Genomic DNA, 23,772 nt, shown 5'->3' with positions numbered 1-23,772 from the left:
TTATACAGTCGACTAATTAACAGCTTACAACTCCCCATGCACCCCCTCCACCACACCCTCCCCACCCAATCTCCTCTTCAAATCCTCCACAGTAACTTCATCCTCCTCCCCCGTCCACTCAGGCGCCACCTCCCTCCCCCACCCACCATCATCATCTCCATCAACCACCCTCAAAGGCGGCACAAGCACATGCCCCAAAACCTGAACCACCCCATCACGAACAGCAACATCCCTCCCCACAACACGCGTATACCCATTAACCTTAACAGAAGCATACGCCCCAAACCGCACAACATCGATCCCAAGGTGCGCCCCGCCATCATCATCCTCGTCGTCGTCAACATCCTCACTGGGCACATCCAAATGCGTAAACGTCGCAGGCGGTATCTCCGTCACGGAGCCGTTCGCACCATACACGACATCAGTGTAGATAGCTCTGTCTGGCACGATGTGATATTGGAGCAGACGGCGGAGGTAGGGCTGGCCGGCTGGGGAGAAGAGGAAGGAGGTTGTTTTGGAGCCGAGTTTGGCGAAGGCGGTGTTTGTTGGGGCTAGGGTTGTTTTTCTTTTGGGTTTGAGACTTTGGGGGTGGGAAGAGAGGGAGAGGTTGGTTTTGTGGAGGGCGAGGGCGAGAGTGCTGAAGTGGGAGGGGTTTTCGTCGATGAGGTTCTTTGTGGATTTGGGGGGTTTGAGGATGTGGGTTGGGATGTGGAGGAGGCCGTTTGTTGCTTTCTTTTCGTTATTATCGTATTAGTATGGTTGTTGGTGTGGTTTTTATAGTGGTAAGGAATGGGATGGTAGGTAGGGTAGGTGGTGGGACATACTATATCAGACACTACAATCCGACTATACTGATTAATGACGATCCCACGCCATCCGACACGGACGGCTACACGCTGGGGGAGGTCATCGCCGAGCTCGTCGCCGACAAGCAAGGTAGGAAGTGTCTGCGCGTGGAAGATGCGCACAGCGGGGTAGAGCCCGTCGAGCATGTGGTACTTTGCGACGAAGTCCTCTTCTTCATCTTCCTCGCGATCTCCGCCGGATTTGAATGCCGAGTCAGGCGGCGCGAAGAACGTAATGTTGGCGTCCGATGCGTTCAGCAGACGGGTTAGCTCGTCGTCTTTGGAGACGATGCGCGCTAGAATGGTAGTGTGTTTGCATTCCGTGATGAGCTGGTAGAGGGTTTTGTTGGAGTGCGGATGATGGGGGCGATTGGGCGGGGAGGAGCGGAAGCTGGGGATTTGGGAGAGGGATTGGGGGTGGGTGGTGGGGAGGTTGGAATTGCCGTTGTTGTTGTCGGTGTCGGTGTCGGTGTCGATGAGGGCGCTGAGCCAGTTGTGCTGGGGGGAGGTGTCGCTGGAGGGCTCTGCGTCGATGGCGATGTCCAGGGGGTTTTGGTTGTGGTTTGGGGTTGGTTCCTGGGTTGGGGGGAAGAGGGGGAACTGTTGGGGGAGGACTATCCCTCTAGTGAGGGGGAGGAGGGCGAGTGCTGGCCACGGGGAGAGTTTCATTGCATTTGATTCTTCCACTTGTGTATTGGAGAGGGTTGGGTAGAGGGGAGTCAAGGGAACGGTGTGGTATCTATATTGATGATCAATGGCATAATGTTGCTAATGGACAGACATTGTTGACCTCCATGACGCCGTGGTGGTGGGTATGATGTCATGAGTTTATAGAAAGTATATATGATTGTCTAGATCAACCAGTCTATATGATTGTTTAGATCAATCAGGTCAATGGATGCCTTGCCTACCTGTATTTAATGGGCTGATCTACTAATACCGTCATGACTCGTGATTCATTAATTATTGTCTTGAATACATCTTGAGGTTGATAAGTACCCTCCAACACTGCTTCCCAAGACGGGGTGGAGAGACGCATTCTTCCCAGTTCAGGAAGACGAGGCTATTCCTCTGGCTGCACAAACGGATTGGCAATCTCCTCGCTGCCATCTGCCGGCGAGATCAGCACGATCAGGGTGCCGCGGGCGACGATCAGACCCAGCGAGCGGGTGTTCTCATTACCCTCGTCGTCTGGATGGTCGGTTAACATTCCGACACGATGTTCAGGGGAATGTACTACTGTACTTAGTACTCACCTCGCATAGATTCCTTCACATCATCAAGGACCAGGTTCATAAGTTGATCGTAGCCTTTGAGCAAGCCGACGACTAGGTTGGTCAGTACAATCGTAGACGGGATAAATATGGATAGACTAGATAGATAACATACCCTCTCTCCCACCATTGAACTTGACGCGCACCTCCTTGTCCATATACTTGGTCAGGTCGAGGATATTCTCCTTCTTGGGCTTCTCCTGCTGTTGCTGATGTTGGTGGTGGGCACCGCCACCACCCGCACCGCCACGGGGACGACGGTCATAGCCTCCTCCGCGGCCACGACCTCGGAAGGAGCCTCGATCAGACATGATTATTCTTTCTTTTTCTTTTAATATATTCTTTTCTTTTTGAATGATTGGTTGGGTTTGATTCCCCTGGTGTTATTGATTGTTAAATTGAAAATAAAAAGAATGAATGAATAGTGGTTTCTTGGTTGGGTTAGCTTCAATACTAAGGTAGATGGAGATGATAAGATGTGGTGTGGGTGGAATGGATATGATTTGTTCCGGTTAGGTAAGCGAGAGGGGTATGCAGATGGATCAAGAGGAGAGGAGGGAGCCTGGAGGAGAGAGGAGGAGAGGAAAGGGTGAGGTGGTTACCTTCGGTTGACTGAAGTTGGTTGAAGTATGAGGGATTTTACACTCAAGAAGGGATGGAAGAAAATTCACGGGCCTTGCGGGCGACGCTAGTCCGTATAGGGCTGTCTGGTTGGGCAGTCACCGCTGCTGTGAGTCTGGGCGGAGCGCGATCTGGACTGATCTCTCTGGGGAGTATCGATTGACCGTTTGGTCTGGATGCAGGGAGTCTGCCGGATATTGAGGACCAACTTCCAATTATCCCGATTTATCGACATGACTGTAGGATTAACTAGTTGAATGAGAAAGAGATATCGATCGATAGGTAATACCGTACGCTGTCACACGCACCCGGCGGATCCCCGATAAGCTCATCTGTGTATTATATACCACAGGGGACGATACAATCGCTTTCATATCATGGGATATTCCGTAATTAATGTAATCATAATACGGACCACCTCCCGAGTTGCACCGAAGCCCCCGGCGGAACCGCCCGGCGGGACTCCGCTGTGTAATCTATGGTAATTCCTGGTAAGAATACACAGAGAAGGATAATCCCGCATTCCCGTTCCGCCTGGACCTCTTATTATCTTTCCGTCTCTTTCCCCTCCTCTCCTCTCCTCCCTCCTCTTCCTCTTTCTCTCTCCTTTTCTCTCTCTTTTATATTCTCTCACCCTGGGTATTTGGTGTCTTGGGTACTCTACAATCATCCATCCAAGTCCCCAAACTCCCATCCCCACTACTATCCTATAGATAGGGATCCTGTTGGGGATTACCTAAACCCACCGAACCCAACCGGCGCGGTCGAATCCGCCTGAGAGCCTGACCGCACGCTCCGCCCGGTCGCCCATTCCTTCGTTCTCATTCTGCCTTGCCGCTTTTCTCTTCCACCCCCGTCTACCGTCTATCTTTCTCCTTCCATACACGAAAAGAATCGAGTACACACCCATATACCTCAAATCTACTCTTTCGCGCGCTTGAATTTCACCATGGATGCCAGACCCCCGGCCGAATCGGCCGGCAAACGACCGAGATCGCCGACGGGTGACTTCCCTCCCATCGCCTCCAAGATCCCCAAAACCCATTCAAATCACCTGCAGATCAACTATCTCGCCCGTCAGTACCCCGATAACCTTCCCCTGGTCTCCGCCGATGACAACATGTCCGCCATCATCCACCTGATCGGCGAGTACGACGGGGTCTTGCACCGCCACGAGAGCATCGCCGGCAACTTAGGCGCCTGTCCCTTGGGCCCCATCCTGATCAAGCGCTTCGAGCGCCTCTTTGACGGTCCCCCGCGCGTGCTTAAATCGCATGGAAAGGATCCCGCCAACATCACCTGGTTGGACGTGGTCGAGTTTGCCAAGAGCAAGCCCGAGCAGTTCAACCTGGAGAAGTCCCGCAATGGCGTGCGCGTCTGCCAGTTCTACACCAAGCAGTGTCGCGTCGAGATCAGCGAGGAGGACTTTGTGCTGATCGCTTCCGGCATGCCCCAGAAGATGATCCCCCCGCAACCCATCATCGAGGATGAGGAGAAGGAGCTGGGAGCGTTGGAGATCCTGGAGAAGAACATTCAGCAGATCATCCAGGTTGCCGATCAAGGTAGCCCCCCCCCCCCCCCCTCTTTTCCCCTCCTTTGGCGTTCTTGGCATTTGAATGAACTAATGCGTCGGTCTGTAGTCTCCGCTCGTGCCCGTCAGCTGAACCACCGCCTGAAGAATCGTCGCACTGCCATTGTCACGCGACGGGAGAACGACCTGTCCCTCCACTCCCAGCAGCAACAGCAGCACGGATCCTCCTCCCCGCCGTGGCGCGAGCTCAACGGGAATGGCTCGCTCCCGATCCAGAGCAACGCTTCGTCCGCCACGCACTCCCCGTCCACCGGGTTTGTCGCCGTCAACTCCGGTCGCCCCGCGGCGGATGTGACCCCCGACGACCCCTCGCTGTCGTCGCACTTTATGTTCTCCCATTCGAATACCGACAATGTCACCATCATCAACGGCACCTCCATCAAAGGCGCGTCGCCCACGACCCGCGCCGAACTGATGAAAAAGTTCTTCACCACGCAGGACCGCCAGTCCCGCGCCCTCGAGGAGGCTCCGTCCACCGAGCGCCAGCCGTCGCGCCCGCGCGCACGCGCCTCCGACGCCGCCGACCATCCCATGTACACCCCCGGCGCCGCGACAGTCGCCATCCCCCACACCCCGTCGTCGCTACTACCACCGCCCAAGTCGCACCACCACGAGAAGGACGACGGCGGCCCGTTCAAGATGGAGATGGTCGCGCGCATGGAGGAGCTACAGCGCGGGGAGCGCATCATGCCACCCTGCGACCGCTGCCGCCGGCTCCACATGGACTGCCTGAAGAACCTGACCGCCTGCATGGGCTGCACCAAGAAGCACGCCAAGTGCTCCTGGAAGGATGTCAAGGAGGACGAGCTGCACGAGTACCGCGCTGCAGGCAACAGCATCCGGGAGCCACGCACCGCCGACGAATCCTCCGGCAAGGACTCCCCGTCCACCACCGCGGCGCCCGCCCCGTCGACACAAGACACGCCATCCACAGCGACAGCTGCCATCCCGGTCACTGACCCCCTGCGCGAAGAGCGAGGACGAGACCGCGACCCTTGGGCCGGAACCGATCTCGCCCAGCGGCGAGAATCAGCGCCCATTGCCAGTATCCCCCCGGGGACGCCCCACCGACTCGACACCTCCCCGCGACGAGCCATGAGCGAGATGCACAGCGCGCCGCGCTCGGCCTACGAACGACGCCCGAGTCTCCATCAACGCAACGACCCAGACGACGACGACCCAGACGCCAACCAACGCCTCATGCAAGCCATCCTCGACACAGTGGACCACCACGCGCGCGCAGCAGCCGTACACGAAGTGACCCACGAAGTACCAGAACGGGAAGGCGAACGAGAGCGAGAGCGGGTGCAAGAGCGAGAACGGGAGCGCGAACGGGAGCGCGAACAAGAACGCGATCGCGAGCGCAACCTGGTCCGCGCATGAAGCATGAACCCTTGTCTATATGTTTCGTTTTGTTTCTTTTTTTTTTTTTTCTTTCTTTTTTTACGATTTATCGTCCGTGTGTCTCTTTGTGTAGCGTTTAGCGGATATCCAGTGTTGGAGTTGTTATGGCTACGTCTACATCTACTTGTATATTTTATATTGCAGAAGTCTATGGGCTTAAATCTTGATTCATTACTACTATTGCTCTGTCTATCGCATGTGTGGAACGTGATAGCGGAAGGCTTCCTCGGCGGGCTGGTTGATACCTTACCTACCATCTTTCCTTTCGCACGCTGTTGCTCAATGAGATCTGCTCCACGGTGGAAGATCATAAACAGATACAATGTCCCCACAGAGGAAACAGCTAACATGAGAGATATATGTACATCCATATATATACAAATACCAAGCCAACCGATTGTGGAGTTTCATGTACAAAACCATCTAGGCAACATCACGCATATACCCCACAGCCCGTCCCGCCTCACGCCTCACGACCTCATCCGGCCAGTCCCTAGCAACCCCAACCAACTGTTCTTTCCAGAACGCCCACCGCTCAGAAGGGCAGTCAAAATGTTTCATCACGGTGTCGACCCTTTTCGGGTCCCAATCCTCCATCTCATCGCCGCAAAGTCCCTCATATAACTTCCGCCCAGTATGCTTCATCCAGCCAGCCACAGCCGGAACTTGAAATCGCGGTTCGAATGGCTCAGAGGCCCAGAAATCCATCGTTTGTGTCTCGGGCTTGTCCTTGGGGTCGAGATGCCATTCAAGTGTATGAACCACGTAATGGAATGGCCTGCTCATGTCGAATAGCCCCGCTGCCACGAGCTGCGCTTCGATATCTTGTGCCTTGATGTATTGGTCCGCCGCGTGGTGCAGCGCAGTAGCGGAGTCATCGCCCCGTTTGGCGCACTCTTCGACGATGATGCTGGGCGTCCTCCAAGTGGTGTCCCGCCAGACCATGTTGATGTAAGGGAGCTGGCTCCAGGTGAGGAGCTCGTCGTCGTCGTCGAGGGCTTCTCCGCGGTGGAGGCCGTCAGGGGTGTTTGACATGGCGGTGAGGAGGGCGATGAGACCCGGTGTGCGCGAGGGGGGCCATTCCAGGAGAGCATCCACCAGGAGCTCTAACAGTCGGCAGAGAGCCGCTAACTCGGGGTTAAAGCTTGCTGGTAGGTCTGGGATAGGAGTGGTGGAGATGGGACGGGTGATGGCGTGGGCTGCTTCTTCTGGGGTTGTTTGGTTGAGAACATAGGCTTGGAGGGAGGTGATCTCTGAGGCGTAGATGGATTGCAAGGGTTGGCTCTTGCTGGGGTAGTTGAGGAGGCGTTGAGAGAGCCATTCTTGGAGAACTTGGTGTTCTTCGGGGTCTTGGGGCATGTTGGTTGTTATCTCCCCCTGACAGTGTTGGTTGAATGCTTGTCTGTGTTTCGTCTGATATGGTCACAGCCCTGTTCAATAGGTTTGAGTCTGGTTTGACGTCATCTGTCAGCCTTGTCCATACGATTATGGGACGTCATCTGTCAGCCTTGTTCATACGATCATGGGGTGGTAGCCATTTGAGTGATGTTAATCAGAGGTGGAAAGGTGAGGACTACCTTTTCCACGGCACTAGTTCCCTGACTCTTACTATTGGAGCATGTCGGAAAGGATTCAAGTCTGTATGAGTTCACGATGGATTACCTGGGATCTCGTAACGACTTACCTGGGACTATGTGACTAGTCGCGACGGACATCTTCTCAGGCTCTCAGATATATCCATAAGAAAAGAAATACCAGAGACCCAGTATACTGCAGTATTCTGTATACTGCGATTAATGGATGGGTAGATAGTAGGTAATAAGTGGTAGGCAATGGTAGTAAGTTGATGGATCAAATCCAGAGGTATATAACTCAAATCTACTCCGTACGTCGAGTATAAAAAAAAACTAACTCCCATTCACCATATCCCCAAACTCCCCATCAACAGGCCCGGGCCCATCCCGCAACCTGCGCAACCCCTCCGCATCTTCCACCCACCCACCAACCTTATCCACCCCATCAATAAACTCCGTCCCAACGCGCAAGTTGAGAGCCGCGCTGAGCGCGCGCTCGATCCGCACCTCGCGGCTCTCCGTCACTAGCACGCGGAACACATGCGCTAGGAATCCGCTCAGGATATCCACGCTCCAGTCGTCCGGGACGAGCCGCAGCACGTCGCTGACGTCGAACCACGCGGCGAAGCGCGCGAGCACGTCGCTGGAGCGCTCGATGCGCTCGGAGGGGTCTGAGATGCGCAGGAATTCGTCCAGCAGGTTGCTGAAGAGTTCGCGTTGGAGGGTCCGGTCTGCTGGTGCGGCTGAGCTGGGGCCGCCGAAGATGCAGTATCGGATTGCGGAGTCGTAGTCGCCTAGCCCGTGCGTGAGGAGGTGGAGTGCGTCACGGTGGCGGCCTTGGAGGCCGTCGAGGATGACCGATTCCGAGACGAGCTCGTGTTGGAAGGGTTCGATGCGGGAGAGAATGCTTGGGATTGAGTAGGTGAGGTTGGTTGGGGTTGTCGGGGTCGTCGATGATGAGAATTGACTGCTGCTGCTGCTGCTGCCGCCGAGGAGCTGTAGGAGTCGGATCCGGGACTGCCACCATGGCTCTGGGGGCGCGTTCGCAGTGATGAAGTTCATGTATGTTGGTTTGGGGGGTTGTAGGGCACGGTAGGTGGAGTATGATTCGGAAAGAGATTCTCGTGCTTCAGGGGACGTTTCGAGCACGGAAAGCACTGTGTCTAGGTAATATGAGAGGAGGTCGTCGGCGTATTGCGTCAACTGGAATCGTTAATGTTCTAATGTCCAAATTGAATGAAAGTTCTAATGAAATGGGATGTTCTGATGAAATAGAACGTTCGAATAAGAAAGAACTTACATTCTTTGAAAAAACAAGGTGCTCCAGGTAGACCTGCACGGCGTTGGGTGCCCGCTCTTTCAGCAGAGGAACGACCTCAGCTGGCGCCAATTTGACTCGACTGCTGCTATCCGCAAACACCTGGGTCCCAAGTTTGGGGTTGCGCCCAGCCAGCCACGACCCGTATTCCTCAACGAGCTGCGCATCTTTGATCTTAGCTAGGTACCTGCGCATCTGCGCCTCGGCGCCAGAGACAGTGACCTCCTGGCCGATATCTTCCTCCCCTTCGATAATCCGCCGCCACGTTTTGAGCACATTGCGCGACATCTTCTGGCTCTGATACAGCCGGCTCAGCACGAACAGTCGCTTGTATTCTTCCAGCAGTGCCACCGCTCGGTCGAAGCTGCCTTTCCAGTTGTCGACCAGTCGATTCATCTCGGCCCGCGTCTGCGACGACTGGCGCTGTTCCGGCGTGTGCTTCGAGTCTTGCTCCAGAAGGAGATGCAGGAGAGCCGCGTCGACGCTGTCAAAGACGTATGTCTCGTCGGTGATGCTTCCGTAGCCCCTCTTTTGCTGCCATGAGAGTAAGAACCGCTTGACCAGGTTCAGGACATCGCCATCGATAGGATATGGGGAGTCGCCTGTGCGCTTCTCCAACTGCTGCAGGTAGACTTCTGCAGTCTGAGCCAGCCCTGCATGGATCCAGATCCCTTGCGGGCCTTGCAGGACCTCCCGTCGCAGGAGAGGAACCAATACCAATGCGATCCGCGGGTCCAGGTCTCCCGTGATAAGGGCTCGTTCCGTGGCGTCGAAAGCCGCTTCGTCTCTCGCTGCTGCGTCCATCGAGATTAGGTCTCCAAAGAGCAGCAGGCTCGCCTTCTGCTTCAGGTAGTTGAGCCCTAAAAACTCGGCCTCGGACCGGGGCTCTGTTTCCAGAACCACGTCAATGATATCCATTATGGCATCCCTATCCAAAGCCCTGTTCCCGTTCTCGTCTTCAGTCTGAGCCCCCTGGAGCGCGTCATTCAATTGGGAGGTGAGCGGATTACGCACAACCCGCCAGATCTGATTTCCCGACCAGAGTACGAGTCCGCTTTGGGCTTTGCCCAGCGCTCGAGCAAATTTGGTCTCTTCGGCATTGCGCTCTGCTTCCCAGCCCCGTTGAGGGTCTCCTTTCTTAGCACCCTCGGAGTCTGTCGATTCCTGGGACTCGAACAGTTCCTTTTCTTTCTGCAGCTGCTCGATGGAGGCCTGGGTGCGCGGGTCGTTGGGAGACATGTGTGGCAACAAAGACGGTGTTTTGAGACGAACCATCTGCAGTAACTGCCCAACCTCACTGAGTTCAAATTGACTAGAACTCAGTGTGTTGCGGAGGCCCACGTAAGACGGCTGCGTCCCTGGAGGCGCGGGGATCTGCACCCAGCTTTTATGCGTTTCGGCCTCGGCCGGGTCTACATCCCAGGGTTGTACTTCCAACGCCTTGCGAGGTTCCTGATCTTCACTGAGGTCTACCAACGCAAGGATGAGTTCATCGCGCCTGTTATCCGGCGACTGTATTAAATTGGTCTCGTCACCTGCGTCGATCACAAGCGACTCGGGGTACTTGTTGAAGGTGATCGTCCCACGAACCAAATCACCATCCACATTGAAAAACATGCCGACACCAGGTTCTGACTCGTCTGTTCCCCTGACTAAAAGAAATTCGGTGGACGTCGGAGATAACACATGGGGTTTCAACCGCTTTGGCAAAGGAGGGAGCGGCTTCCGAGCATCGGATGGCGGCTGTTCGGAAGAACCCCGTGGCGATGCGCTATTTTCACGATCTCGGGAAACCGATCGTCTCGGGCTCGCAGGATTGGGAGACGACATGGGGGATAGAGAGCTTGCCCGTTCCCGCGAGCCTGGCGGTGATTCTGACTGCAACATCCCAGTCAATGTATTGAGACTAGAGCTTCGGCCATGGCTAGAGCCATCGGCCGAGGACTGCGGTGGCGGGGATAGCGACGCCCCCTGCACGTCCTCCACAGGGCCAGGGCCGAGTCCGTCGCTCAAAAAGGAGATGGGTAACAGGTGTATCTTTTGCTGGTGCTGGACATCGAGGAGCGAGTACGAGTTGGCGTCTGCAGCGCAAGCGACAAATCCCCTGCGCGACGCAGCCAAGCAACCGGGGAACTCAATATTCCTAAGCAAGCGCGCTCCGTCCCCGATTTGTACCAGCATGGTTTTATTCTGGACTGCAATCATGATCAATTGTGTCTCTTCATCCTCCGGTACCGCGTTCTGATCCAGCCCCCCGATCCAGCAGCAGTTGTTGATCTTGAGGTTACCGAATGCCGGGCTCAGCTCGGGGAGCAGGTAAAAGGTGGCCGTGCCATTGCACCGAACACACGCTTTCCCGACGGCGGGGAGAAGAACGATCTGCTGAATGCCCCGTTGTTCCGGTGGAATCGAAGCGTTGGGGGAATGCGGGATGGGCAATCTCGACGCTAGGATAAAGGACGGCTCACTCGACTGGTCGGAGGGGTCGGGGGGGAGGCAGACGAAATGCAGAATCTCGGCGGAGGAAGTGCCGATATACAAATTGTCATCTGTCGTTGAAAACTGTCAGATCAATTATGACCCACCAGCGGGAGGATCAACGCGACTCACTCCAGTACTCAACGCAGGTGATCCGGGTATCGTCATCGGAACCATCCGCTGACAGCGGTACCTGTTCCAAGAGAGGTCGGAACAGATAAGGCGCGGTAGGAGGACTGACTCTGCGCCTCTTACGGGGGGCAGAGCCATCATCGTCCGACGCCATGACGAGACCAGCTCTGGCGTCCAAATTGAAGATTTGCGGGGGGGGGAGGGGAATATCTCAAAGGAAGAGTGATGGGATTACTCGTTGTCCAAGTTGCGCTCGGCGGGAGTTGATGTCACGTTGCGGCCTTGTCTGCCTGAGGCTAGAAATGGGGCCTTGCTGAGTCATTGTGGCCAGCCCTAACCTGTCAGATATACTGGCTGTACTCGGTATCAAGTATTCAATTATCGATCAAAGGCTTTCAAATGTGGGGTGATATACTTAGCGATGGTTACAAAGTATCATCTCAAGTCAGTACTTCTTATGTTACTCGAGAACAAGTAATCTTGATGCTGGCACGTAGTTCACTCTAGAAGACACACTAGAAGACACCTGGTGCCACCACAGAGAATGCATGCTTAAAATAACTTAAAGTGCTATTGAATAGACTTGGTTCTCGTTTTGTTTTTGATCATTCTCCTTTCTTTATGCCTTGATATCTCTGCACCGCTCTTTCCTAGGCATCATAGATTCACAATAGCCAGAGATCCCGAATCAAAACCAATCCTGGCAATGTTGAATCACCTCGTGGGCTGCTAGGGCACCAGAGGCGATGGCTAGAGCGGCAAGAAAAACGTAAAATTTTTCATATTGGGCGAGTCTACTAGTCCACGTAGCTCTATGCCTGGGAATTTTGAAAGAGTGGAACAATCTCATTCTTAGATGCGCCGAGGGCGAGTCCTTTATAAGTCTTTTGGTGGTGGCTATGTTCAATAGTACCATAATCAGGTCACCAGACTATAGGATCAGAGCAGACATCAAGAGATCAAGAAGATAGAAACCAATGTTTCAGACAAATGGATAGGCATGAAGAGGTGGTTGAGAGCAAATTCGGAAACATGAATCGAGGAAGAGTAGGGGAAGAACATCCAATTAAAATAGGACCGTCGACATGAAACCAAAGTGGGTGACAGTCTTTCAACAAATGGGACTATGGCGCAGCTGGGAGCGCGTTAGACTGAAGAATCAACTTCAGCCTCCTACTTCCACCGAAGTAGTGTAATCTAAAGGTCACCGGTTCGATCCCGGTTGGTCCCATCTCTTTTTCTTTTTTCTTTTTCCACAACTTCTTATCTTTTACCCCAATTTCATCTGTTTAAGAAGTATAACATGACTGCCACCTATCATCTATCTGTCTACTTACCTGTTTTGTCTTTTCTATTGTCATGAATCGGCATAGATAAGGTACAACAAAGTTTAATGCTTGAACCTATTATAGTACGGGGCAACTACTGTCCGATTAGGGCGCACCTGTCCACCAGCATACAAGTCAACTAAAGCAGACAACTTTGATAGCGCATGGCCAACGAACACCCCTGAGCTGTTTGATTCGAATCTTGTCGTGTTCCTTGTTTGGATAAATATAACTCTAGCCGATGACACGCCAGCAAAGTGCACAAATGTTGTTATTGGAGTCAAATTTCTCCGTATACTGGGAATATCAATGGAAATCAAGTGTAAATCTGACAGTAACACCGGCAAGTAAGTGTTGAGGGAACATAAATATGAAGTCCAATCTCCTACTGTATAGAGCCAGAACCCTGTATGGCTTACGCGTTCGGAACAACACTCGGCCCGCTCGGCGCTGTCATCTACGTCTCCGCATTGCGATTCATTCAACTTGTCATTATTATCTTGGGCTATAGGCGTCATTTATATCGTCAATTTCATTTCTGGCGGGGGCGCAACTGTTCTGATCTCTTCTTACCGCCAGGAAATACCGACTCGGCCAAGATGGATTCGTTCGCTCTCACCGAAGGCCTTGTCCCTGAGCACAACAGTCAAGATGGCCACGAGTCCGAAAACACCCCCGGAAAGCTGCCGGAGGGGGCCAACAAATTCCAACGCGCCATTGCCGCATGGAGAGGTATGATGCTGGGATTTGGATCTCGCACTCACGCCTGAAGTTGAGAACTAACCTCTAATTCATTCAAGGCATCGATCTGACCAACACTGTCGCAAAGTTGGATGGTACCGCCTCGGACATTGTTGCTGAGCAGCGGGATGCGCTTGTCCAGAGGAAAGATCTCGCACAGAAGACCAAGGATTTTAGGAAGCTTGATGACTCGTCCAAGCTTGCGGAGTACAAGGGTCTCTTGAAAGGTCCGTCGCACTCGTTGGGTTTATGTGTTCCCGGCTAATGCTTATTGCCAGCGTACCAAAGCTTCATTGACGTCTTGACCAACCAAGGAAAGGCCTCGTCATCCGCCTTCTTGCAACTCTATTCGTCTCTTTCGGAAGCGCCCGATCCTTATCCGCTCCTCGAAACCTCGGTCGATTCTCTCGTCCACTCCGAAGAGACCGTCCCCAAGCTAACCTCCGAACGGAACCATCTACAAGGGTCGGTGGATCGATTGACTTCCCAGCTAGAGGACACGGAAAAGCGACTCGAGGAAGAACGGACCGCGCGGAAGAAGTTGGAGGACACCCAAGAGTCTCGAATTAAGGAGATCGAGACTTCCTGGTCTGCGGTGTTGTCGGAGAAGGAGAATAACTGGACCGCCAAGGAGAAGACACTGGAGGAGAAGGTGGAGAACCAGGAGCGCTTGCTGAAGGAGGTCAAGGCCAGCTATGAAGTCTCCCAACGACTGGGGCAAGATAATGAAGGCGGCGATAGCGCTCAAAATGGAGCAACCGCTGCTGAGCTGGAGTTCGTGTCGGCCGACCTAGAGAAGACCAATCTTCGACTTGCCGAGGTCGAGGCGAGAAATGAACAACTGCGGCTTGAGCTGGCTCAAGCGGCGTCGCATTCTCACCCGGACCAGCCCTCGTCCGTCGAAGACGACCCATCATACCTCCGCCTCCAGTCGGAGAATTCCTCTTTGCTACGCAAGTTGGATGCGGCCCGATTTGATAAGGATTCTGACCGTCACTCGTGGGAGGCCAAGGTCTCTCAGGCGGAACGACAAAGCGCCAAGGTATTGACGGAGAGGGACGATTTGAAGTCCAGGCTGGAGAAGTTTTCCGACTACGAAGAAATTCGCCGGGAGCTGGAAATGATCAAGGTGAGCTCCACCCTGCATTCAGCCTGACATTCCGTCTAACTTGTATCAGTCTATTGAATTTTCTCCCGGTGACGACGATGATGGTGAAATAAATACTGCGGCTGCCAACGGGGCGGCCGCCGCAACCAAGGATGGATCTAAGAACAGCTTGGAGCAGCTTCTGTTGGCCAGGAACAAGAAGCTCACCGACGAGCTCACCGTCCTTCGAGTCTCCCATCGCGATCTCCAAGGCCAGCTCGAGACTCTTCGGGAGGACCTCTCGATGACAAAGGAGGAACTCGAGAAGTCTCAAAAGCTCTCCACGACCCTGGAGAACGATCTTCTCCGCGTGCAGCAAGAAGCCGCCAACACCTTCCCGTCGACGGCGATGTCTGTCGCCGGAACCTACACCACCCGACATCCATATTCGGCTCGCAAAGGGGGCATTTCCCCGACGTCGTCGATCATCTCCGGCTTCGATCAGTCAGCTGCCTCCCCCTCGATGGATTCGATCCGCGCAGGGGAGCCCGTTGGCGGCGGCTCCGGCCTTCTACCCATGATCCAAGCCCAGCGAGACCGGTTCAAGAAGAAGAACACCGAGCTCGAGGAGGAGCTGTCGAAGACGTACAACGCCGTCAAATCTCTCAGACAAGAGGTTGCCACCCTCCAAAAGGACAACCTCAGTCTCTACGAGAAAACGCGTTACGTCTCGGCATACAGCCGCGGCCAGGGGTCCACATCGACAGCATCTACATTCGCAAACCAGCCAGCAACCTCCTCCGTCCACTACTCAGCAGACACCCCATCGGGACTTTCCCTCGACCGGTACGAATCCGCCTACGAAGCCAAGCTATCCCCCTTCGCCGCGTTCCGAGGACGCGAGTCAGTCCGCGCCTACAAGCGCATGAGCCTACCCGAGCGGATCGTCTTCTCCTTAACCCGGATCATCATGGCCAACCGCACAAGCCGGAATCTCTTCGCGGGGTACTGCTTCGCGCTGCATATCCTCGTCTTCACCATGCTATATATGATGAGCTCGATGGAGATCGAAAAGCACAGCAGCGCGAGCCTGGGCGCCGCGGCGGGGACGATAGCGCAGAATATGAGAAATGGGGGGTCCAGCGGGGGAGGCCACCCGTTACACGGCGATGATTGGCAGGAGGCAGGCTTCGACCACTCTTCCTAGTAAGTTGTTGTCGGACTGGTTCGTCATGTAGTAGTATTATTTCCCAGGATTACCCCGACTGTTGGCGTTTGGCGGTTAGCGATTACAACTGAATATACATCTTTCCTTTCTCTCAGTATTTGTCCGTTTTCGGTGAACAGTCCATGGAGTATTAAGCCTTCAGAATGGCGAGCAGCCAGATAGACAGACAGACAGACAGTCAGCCAAGGACCTACTTACTACCTACCGGTCATGAAATAAAAATAAAATAAAATATAAATAAGTGTTCCGGCAGTGTGTGTATACGTATGTACGTACAGAAAAAAAGAAAAAAAGAAACGGCCCGAGCCGCGGATCGAACGCGGGACCTCTCGCAGATATGCTTGGGTTTAAATCCCTAAGCGAGAATCATACCACTAGACCACCCGGGCGCTTGTTGTTGAAGATGATTGGTTTGGAATGATACTTGTTGCTCAGATCAACTTCGGCGCAGTTACGCTGGTTGTTTCGGGATAGTGTAGGAAAGTGTGGAATATGCAAACTGGCTATGCTCAAGCGACTTTCATATTACATATCTTTTGCCTAATCTAATGTTTTTTTTGCTTAATCATCGTTCTACTTTTATGTTTTTTCCTTTTTTTTGTCGAAGGTGTTATGGTCTACTTGGTTCGACATGGGTTATATATTTTAAGTCTACATGCCAGGCTAGGAATCCAATGCGGGGAGGGTATACAAAACCCCAGAACTACCCCGCAAGAAAGGAAATGCTGTTGTTATATCAAACACTGCCCAGAAAGCGCAAGTGACTAGCCACTCAAGAATGACCGAGTCAATTTCACCACGGTAGCTGCCCACCGTAGCCTGTGCAAAATCCAGAATGAGAAAAGGGCGATCTAGTCCTAAGCGATAGCAGTGGGGTATCAACTCCAACTCCAAGCGGGGAGGGAGGAACCGCTATCTATCGTCGGTTCGCATTGTTTCACTGCCTCTCGTGTGTACAAACAGAGTCACGGCTATATTTACTACTTTAGCCCCACCATACGATCGACTGGAAGATATCTCGAATATCAACATTGATAGACAATGGCTGAGACCAAAACCTGGCTGATCGTCGGTGCGTCTCGTGGGATCGGTCTTGAGTTCGTCCGCCAGATCCTCGCTCATGGCCACCGCGTTATTGCCACCGCGCGCAAACCCGGCTCTGCCTTGGAGGCTGTTGTTCGGGATGCAGCGGAGCGCGCAACTGTTTTGGAATGCGATGTGTCTAGCGGGGAGAGCATCACCGTAGGGTTCCCTCGGGGTGGGGGATGAAATGAAAAGCAAAGAAAAGATGGGAAACGTTGACCTTGGGGCAGAGCTTCACCGAGCATTTAGTCAAAACCGGAGCCAAGAAGATCGACTGCGTCGTGATCAACGCCGGGATCTTGGAATATCCAAACGTGAGGAGCTCCATTTCACCCGCACCATGCTATCTACACCCCTAACCCCTCCATCATGCCCCATAACCTACCCCTAAACAATCACTGCCACAGAGAACCCTCGAGATGTAAGTTACCCTCTACTAGCAAACTCCCACATCAAACCTGCCACTCTAATGAATGACTCACACCAGGAGCTTCGATCACTTCGCCCGCCATCTGCACACCAACACCGTGGGTCCCATCATCACAGCCCAGAAGCTTCTCCAACAGACTGAAGTCGCGATCGGAACAATCGCATTCATGTCAAGCGATTCGGGCTCCACGCAGCGCTTCCTATCCTTCGAAGATGGGTAAGACAAACCGGACAGCACCTAGCTCGGACTCACGGGCTGATTCTGGTTGAAATTCCTAGATTCGCCGCGTATGGTGCATCCAAGGCGGCTCTTAACCAGGCTTTGCGTGTATGTCCTCATCACTGCTTTTCCGTGGGCGAATGGAGCAAGCGATAACTGACCATCGATTCGCGTAGCATATGGCAGAGGAGCTGAAGCGTAAGGGCAGAGAAACTGTGATTTTGGCACTGCATCCGGGAGAGGTTGCCACGTGAGTTTCTTTTTTTTGCCGCAGTGCCGGGTCGAGAAAGAACGTGTCTGGCTAATATGGAGATACCCATTTGCTACTATAGCGACATGGCGAATATTGAAATCACCTGGGAGATAGATGGTGGACAGATCAGTGCCGAAGAGTCCGTTCGTGGCATGCTGGGAGTCATCCAGGAAAAGACAATCGAGCATACGGGGACGTTTTGGACTTGGGAGAATGTGGTAAGTTTTGAAGGGGTTGGGTTTGTTGCTTGCTTGCTTGACTGTATTTGCTGATGCGGTGAATAGGAGTATATGTGGTGACGGCTTGTATAATCGGTTGGGACGTGTTAGAGAGTCGCGCAATAAGCCACAATAATATGCTTTCACCACAAGACACAGTATATGTCCATTTGTTTGACTTGAGCAGGGTGAAAGATACTGTGTGCTAGAAGCCCTAAGGCTTAGCTCACCAGGAACCAAGTACAGTAATCATGGACAACCCGGGTGAACAAAGAAAAGGCCTTGTTGTTACCTAGATATGAGCCAACATGACAAGGAAAGACCAACCAACCCATGCTTCTCAAACCCTCGGCAGCAAAGTCCGACATCGACGTCCATATGGCCGTGTCCGGCGCTAACAAATGAATTACACTCCGTTTCGACTTGTCAACCTCTCAGAAACCACCCAGACTTCTCGGTCTTGCGGTCAATTATGTTACCTCTACCATAAACAGTCCAGCGGCTGCAGAATAGTCAGAATGGCTCGACGCCCTTGTGATTCCTACAGAGCGTCCGAACCTGAGTATTTTATCTGTTAGACGCCCGTCCTAATAATAGTACAGAGTTTATCTCTGGACCTAATCCTTTCATCTAGTCGCAAGGAAACCTAAAGAATAACCCGAAGTTTATTGACTCCTGGTTTGGTGAAATATTTTTGGAGGAGGTTGGGCCTTGGGGTGGACCTTACCGAGGGGAACACTTATGGCTTGAGTTTGTTTGATTGATAGTCCAGTTGATAATCGAATGATGCTGACTACGTAAATAGTCATCATGGAAAATCATAAACAGCAGAAGGTTTGTCAGTTATGCTGCTGAAATTGACCGGTTTCGATAGATGTTTGTATATAGGGTTGTTACACTGTAGGTAGTATGCAATCTCCAGGGTCAACCCTCGAGAAAATGACGCGCTCGTGATACCCCGTTGACTAGAAGATAAATTAAAGCGTCAATTTGAGTTTGCTCGAGCCACTGTCTAGTCTCCAGCATTTGATTCCTGGCTGGCTGACTGGGCGAGCGGCGAGCCACATATATTATGCCGAGGGGATGGCGCCAACCGGCTCAATTCGCAAGAAGAGCATGATAGATCCATCTATGACAACCGGAGTAATAATACAATCTCACCGGCTCAAGGTCCACGGTCGAGACGCTTGTCGAGGTATAATAAAGCATGTAAGATGTCTGTTCTTCACACTAACCCCGATTGGCAACCCTGTAAGCGCCGGGGTTATAATTAGATCTGGAAACCAACCGGGGAATTTCCACAGCGAATGACCGTACACCATGTCCTTCTCCACTTCGATCCCAGCAGAGCTTCGCGATCGATGGCAATCACCAACCAGATCGCTCGTCATTGTCTGCAGACCAGCTCATGTTTCGCGTGGCTGTCAACCCCTAGCTCCGGAAGGATTCCAGCGCATACCGACCTGCCAATGATTGAGCGCAGTGCGGCGTGTTAGTTGCGGGCGGCTAGTCTCTGGTGCATCCTGACTCGATTCTGTTTATAGATACTGCAACCTGAGTTTCGGGTTGAGAGTGAAGAATGTCGCCGGGGTCGAGTAGGCGACTTGGTAATTTGGGGGCTGGTATATATTGTCTGTGGTCTGCGCTGACGACCTAGTCGCCGATTCACCGTTGCTCTTTGTTTTCAACTGCATACTACTCAGCTGGCTTCGAGTGGTTTGGACGTCTTTCCTTTGTCCTGACTCTCTTTTATCGTTCAACAAAACTCCTACTCAGCATATTCATCATTGAAGATACCCTTTGAAGGATTCCTTCATATTTTAAATTGATACCTTCTATATCCGCGTAGACCGTGGATCGACTCAGCATCCGACATGCGTCCTATCTTATACCTCACTTCGTGCCTGGTGGCCACCTCCCTGGCAGCGCCGACCTTCTTCGACGATGCATACAACTACTCCGACGAGATGGCCGAGTTCCTCGGAAAAGTGAGCCAGCACATCCACGGAGACGTCAAAGACCTTCTCCACAAAGCAACCACATGTGATCCATCGAGCATTGCCTTGCCATCTCATGCGTCAGGACTACCTCCTCCTGATGACCAAAAGCCAGCCTACGTCGCTGTAGGCCGTGGCACACAGGTAAGACACGCCCTTCCCCCTGCCCATCCACCCCCAACAGACCCACGGCTAACGACAAACGAACAGAACTATACCTGCGCCGACTCCACCTCCAACTCCAAGCCCGAAGCCGTCGGCGCCGTCGCCCGCCTTTACAACGCCACCTGTATCGCAGCCAACTACCCAGACGTGATCCACACGCTACCCGGCCTGGCCTACAAGTTGACCTTGCCCCCGGGCGACGCCGACCCGCTGCCCCCCGCGAACATCGACCTCCTGGGCTACCACTTCTTCGAGAGCAAGGTCCCTATCTTTGACCTGGACACCACGGTCTCCAGGAAGTTTGGCGTCGCACGGACGAAGAAGGTCAGTGATATCGATGCGCCGTCGGACGCGATCCAGGGAGAAAACGGAGCGGTTGCGTGGCTCTACCTCGAGACGGTCGATGGCACAATCGGGGGTTACTCGGGCGTCTATCGCGTGGACACTGTTGGGGGGTCCGCCCCTAAGACCTGTGAGGGGATGGAGTCCTCGTTCACTGTGCAGTATGCGGCGAACTACTATCTTTATAAATCTTGATGGGTTCGGTTGTTCCTTTGATTCTTGGCTGGGATGTCTTTCTTTTTCTTTTCTGTCAATTTTGCATAGTTTCGGTGTTATAGGGATGTTGTTTAGAAGCATTGCACAGTTTACGAGCCATACAGGATTCTGAATTACCATTGACTTGCCATGTAGGTGCCTTATAGTACTTAGCATGCCATAGAAATACCTCTCAGAGCCTGAGGTATCTCCCTGTAGATCAGTCCTGCACTCCCATTGGACGAGGGCTTGCACATATCAGGTGACCTCGCTATGAGCGGCGACCCACGTGACCAGCCGGAGTGCCCACAGGCCCGATCCCCAAAGCGGCCTAGCGCGGTCTTGATTTTCAGAGAATCCAAAGGCTCTGCGAGAAAATTCTCGACCGCCAAAAAAAAAAAAAAGAGAGAAAAGTCCCCGACAAGCAGCACGGCCTCGACCTCGAATCATCGCCAACGAGTCCTTCTCTTTTCTCTTCCCTAGTCCGTTTGTTCCAATCTTCACGAGATTGGCGATTTCGACAGGGTCCGACCTTTTCGACTCCGATTCTTTTCATCCGTCGAACCTCCTGTGTGGTGCTTAGCATCCCAGTCCTACGTTTTTTCCGATCGATTTCGAAAGAATAATATCATCTCACACAATGGCTTTCGGACCCCCTAGAGGCGGACGTGGCGGTGGCCGTGGTGCTCCCCGTGGTGGCGGTGGTGGTCGAGGTTGGTTTTTGTCTATTTTTTTTTTGTTGCATCCCTGGGCGTTGAAATCATCGTGACGCCCAACGTGGTTTGAATCGGTTGTGGATGTTTGCGATGCCCTATGTCTTTGACCAGATTCTTCTACATGGGTGGATATCGTTGGCTCGTCCTGCGATATTGGTAGAGACAGATCGGCTAACTCGTTGACTGCAGGTGGCTTTGGAGGTGGTGCTCCCCGTGGCCGTGGTGGCTTTGGGGGTGGTGGCCGTGGTGCCCCTCGTGGTGGCCGTGGTGCTCCCCGTGGTGGCCGCGGTGCTCCCCGTGGTGGCCGTGGTGGTGGTAAGCCCGGTGCCCGTGGTGGTGCCAAGGTGGTTGTTGTAAGTAGTCCCACACATCTGACTCGATGGAGGAGAAATCAAGATAAAGCAAGGGCGAAATTTGATGGATGAAAGAAACTGACATGTCTGCTCTACAGGAACCCCACCGTCACGCTGGTGTCTTCGTCGCCCACACCGGCAAGGAAGATCTGCTGGTCACCAAGAACCTGACTCCCGGTGAGGCCGTCTACGGCGAGAAGCGTATCTCGGTCGAGGGTCCCGCCGGCGACGAGGGCGCTGTGACCAAGACCGAGTACCGCGTGTGGAACCCCTTCCGCTCCAAGCTGGCGGCCGGTATCCTGGGTGGTCTGGACGACATCTACATGCGCCCGGGCTCCAAGGTGCTGTACCTGGGTTCCGCCAGCGGTACCTCGGTCAGCCACGTCGCGGACCTGGTCGGTCCCACCGGTAACGTCTACGCCGTCGAGTTCTCGCACCGCTCCGGCCGTGACCTGATCGGCATGGCTACGCACCGCACCAACGTCATCCCCATCGTCGACGACGCCAGACACCCGCTCCGCTACCGCATGCTCGTGCCCATGGTCGATGTCATCTTCGCGGACGTTGCCCAGCCCGATCAGGCCCGTATCGTCGGCCTGAACGCCCACATGTTCCTCAAGGCCGAGGGCGGTGTCATCGTCAGTATCAAGGCCAACTGTATCGACAGTACCGCCAAGCCCGAGGTCGTCTTCGCCCGTGAGGTCCAGAAGATGAGAGACGAGAAGATCAAGCCCCGGGAGCAGTTGACTCTGGAGCCCTTCGAGCGTGACCACTGTATAGTGTCGGGTCTGTACAAGCGTTCTGGATGAAAAGCTATTTGACGTTTCCTAATTTGGTTTTGTTTTATTTTTTTTTTTTCTTCTCTCTTTTTTTATCCTGGCGTCGAGTGTTTGTGATATGCCGAAATGTTTTATTTACTTTATGCTTCTTTCCTTTAATCTCTGTGTCGAGGTTTCTTACCTGTATTTTTGGTTTGAATCGAGAAAGTTAGACTGGGATTTAGTTTGTAAGTTGTTGTAGACACTAGTCAGGAATGTAGAGCAAGTTTTGCTGGCACCAGTTGATGATGGATAGCCATAACTGGGCTATTCCCGGAGTAACATCTACTTCACCTCATATGCAGGGAGGAGAGAAGTCAAGGTCTGACTAGGTCTCATTCAATATCTACTCCACGTCTACTTAATAAACAAGTCCACACGAGAAATAAACGCAGGCTCAATCCAACCAAGCCATCCGCATCAACTATTATCGTATATAGACAGCAATAACGCACCTAAGTCCTCCAAGTGATAACAACTTGGATAAATCCACCAGACAGAGTAACGGGGCTCTGGGTGTACCACCTCAATAGGACAAACTAACCATCGCAGCCCATAATATACCCGTCCTGTCCTGGAGCTATGTGTTGAGTGTAGTCCCGTACTCTACTTGGTCTATTTAATTGCTACTACTGTATGAAATCCAAGCATATATGATTAATTAAACTCTATCATCTACAGACTACTCCGATACACACCACATGGCATGACCCTGAAATCAAGTACGCTGAGAGCCACTCTCATTTAATACCAGCTACTTCCAAAACGTGCGGGAGCAGTTGGACATGCTTGTTCCTTGATATCAAGTCGCTGCACGTACAGGTGGCGCTCAATCTTTCGGAATTATCCATCTCGTCATGACATCTCCCTTGGGTACTGACCATCCTGGAAGTCGTGGTGGAGCTTCCTAATTTTCATGCTGTCGACACCCCATGCACAACCGGGGTGGTTTGCTTTGCATGTAGTATAAACCGATACAGTCACTATCCCGAGCCGCGGCCGGCTTAGAACATGGCAGAGTTGATCGCTGTACCGACTAGCCGACTCATTTTCTAGTGTTCTCATAACTAGAGGCGAGATGTTAATCTGGTGCGTTTCATCCACATCATTAGATCACCGGGACTGTAGTTCCTGAAGATCACTAATCGGTAGTTTCAAGCCACAGCCACCGTCGTCATCAGTTCTGATAGTAAACTATCGACATAATTTAATCCGGTTGCAACAAAACGAAGAAGTCCGAAAGAGAAGGAAGGAGGAGTGGAGCACTGACTAATCGCTCATCATGTGACAGGCACGGCGATGATGACATCGGATCCGGCAGCTTCTCCGCCATCGCGACTGCCCTTTTTTTACTTTTGCCCC

The 23,772-nt window shown here is 53.0% G+C and overlaps 9 protein-coding genes and 2 non-coding genes across 11 annotated transcripts; 6 read left to right on the top strand and 5 right to left on the bottom strand.

Moving 5' to 3' along the window:
• Positions 1-24: 24 nt before the first annotated feature.
• On the bottom strand, positions 25-1,514 carry BDW47DRAFT_125376 (fasciclin domain-containing protein; the record flags this gene model as incomplete). The annotated part of the gene is made up of 2 exons (XM_024816373.1): positions 25-732; positions 825-1,514. 2 exons carry the CDS (start codon positions 1,512-1,514, stop codon positions 25-27), a joined length of 1,398 nt encoding a protein of 465 aa, XP_024672555.1.
• Positions 1,515-1,790: 276 nt separating this feature from the next.
• BDW47DRAFT_105024 (putative small nuclear ribonucleoprotein (LSM7)) lies at positions 1,791-2,718 on the bottom strand. The gene is made up of 3 exons (XM_024812468.1): positions 2,235-2,718; positions 2,102-2,173; positions 1,791-2,036 (listed from the first exon to the last, which is right to left on the bottom strand). The coding sequence occupies exons 1-3, from the start codon at positions 2,428-2,430 to the stop codon at positions 1,909-1,911; spliced, it is 396 nt and encodes a 131-aa protein (XP_024672554.1). The 5' UTR covers positions 2,431-2,718; the 3' UTR covers positions 1,791-1,908.
• Positions 2,719-3,689: 971 nt separating this feature from the next.
• BDW47DRAFT_125374 (Zn(II)2Cys6 transcription factor domain-containing protein) lies at positions 3,690-5,714 on the top strand (the record flags this gene model as incomplete). Its single annotated transcript, XM_024816372.1, has 2 exons — positions 3,690-4,302; positions 4,381-5,714. 2 exons carry the CDS (start codon positions 3,690-3,692, stop codon positions 5,712-5,714), a joined length of 1,947 nt encoding a protein of 648 aa, XP_024672553.1.
• An 89-nt stretch (positions 5,715-5,803) lies between these two features.
• On the bottom strand, positions 5,804-7,111 carry BDW47DRAFT_105021 (DUF3632 domain-containing protein). Its single transcript, XM_024812467.1, has one exon. The coding sequence runs from the start codon at positions 7,092-7,094 to the stop codon at positions 6,159-6,161; it is 936 nt and encodes a 311-aa protein (XP_024672552.1). The 5' UTR covers positions 7,095-7,111; the 3' UTR covers positions 5,804-6,158.
• Positions 7,112-7,642: 531 nt separating this feature from the next.
• BDW47DRAFT_131334 (putative TGF beta receptor associated protein 1) lies at positions 7,643-11,444 on the bottom strand (the record flags this gene model as incomplete). Its single annotated transcript, XM_024817289.1, has 3 exons — positions 11,238-11,444; positions 8,610-11,176; positions 7,643-8,512 (listed from the first exon to the last, which is right to left on the bottom strand). The coding sequence occupies exons 1-3, from the start codon at positions 11,389-11,391 to the stop codon at positions 7,643-7,645; spliced, it is 3,591 nt and encodes a 1,196-aa protein (XP_024672551.1). The 5' UTR covers positions 11,392-11,444.
• A 913-nt stretch (positions 11,445-12,357) lies between these two features.
• Positions 12,358-12,468, top strand: BDW47DRAFT_t76. Its single transcript has one exon. It is a non-coding gene; the product is annotated as a tRNA-Phe (tRNA).
• Positions 12,469-13,055: 587 nt separating this feature from the next.
• Positions 13,056-15,666, top strand: BDW47DRAFT_105017 (CCAAT displacement transcription factor COY1). The gene is made up of 4 exons (XM_024812466.1): positions 13,056-13,297; positions 13,366-13,533; positions 13,585-14,435; positions 14,485-15,666. Exons 1-4 carry the CDS (start codon positions 13,165-13,167, stop codon positions 15,598-15,600), a joined length of 2,268 nt encoding a protein of 755 aa, XP_024672550.1. The 5' UTR covers positions 13,056-13,164; the 3' UTR covers positions 15,601-15,666.
• Positions 15,667-15,919: 253 nt separating this feature from the next.
• On the bottom strand, positions 15,920-16,010 carry BDW47DRAFT_t70. Its single transcript has one exon. It is a non-coding gene; the product is annotated as a tRNA-Pro (tRNA).
• Positions 16,011-16,662: 652 nt separating this feature from the next.
• Positions 16,663-17,905, top strand: BDW47DRAFT_125370 (putative short-chain dehydrogenase; the record flags this gene model as incomplete). The annotated part of the gene is made up of 8 exons (XM_024816371.1): positions 16,663-16,863; positions 16,935-17,018; positions 17,112-17,125; positions 17,192-17,350; positions 17,413-17,461; positions 17,530-17,603; positions 17,686-17,824; positions 17,891-17,905. 8 exons carry the CDS (start codon positions 16,663-16,665, stop codon positions 17,903-17,905), a joined length of 735 nt encoding a protein of 244 aa, XP_024672549.1.
• Positions 17,906-19,438: 1,533 nt separating this feature from the next.
• BDW47DRAFT_105011 (uncharacterized protein) lies at positions 19,439-20,637 on the top strand. The gene is made up of 2 exons (XM_024812465.1): positions 19,439-19,965; positions 20,032-20,637. The coding sequence occupies exons 1-2, from the start codon at positions 19,699-19,701 to the stop codon at positions 20,521-20,523; spliced, it is 759 nt and encodes a 252-aa protein (XP_024672548.1). The 5' UTR covers positions 19,439-19,698; the 3' UTR covers positions 20,524-20,637.
• A 526-nt stretch (positions 20,638-21,163) lies between these two features.
• BDW47DRAFT_125368 (rRNA 2'-O-methyltransferase fibrillarin family protein) lies at positions 21,164-22,401 on the top strand (the record flags this gene model as incomplete). Its single annotated transcript, XM_024816370.1, has 3 exons — positions 21,164-21,236; positions 21,429-21,592; positions 21,691-22,401. The coding sequence occupies 3 exons, from the start codon at positions 21,164-21,166 to the stop codon at positions 22,399-22,401; spliced, it is 948 nt and encodes a 315-aa protein (XP_024672547.1).
• Positions 22,402-23,772: the final 1,371 nt, after the last annotated feature.

This window comes from Aspergillus candidus, assembly GCF_002847045.1.
Source record: "Aspergillus candidus strain CBS 102.13 unplaced genomic scaffold BDW47scaffold_19, whole genome shotgun sequence".
Classification (NCBI taxonomy): Eukaryota; Fungi; Ascomycota; class Eurotiomycetes; order Eurotiales; family Aspergillaceae; genus Aspergillus; species Aspergillus candidus.
This window is presented reverse-complemented; position numbering and strand designations above follow the sequence as displayed.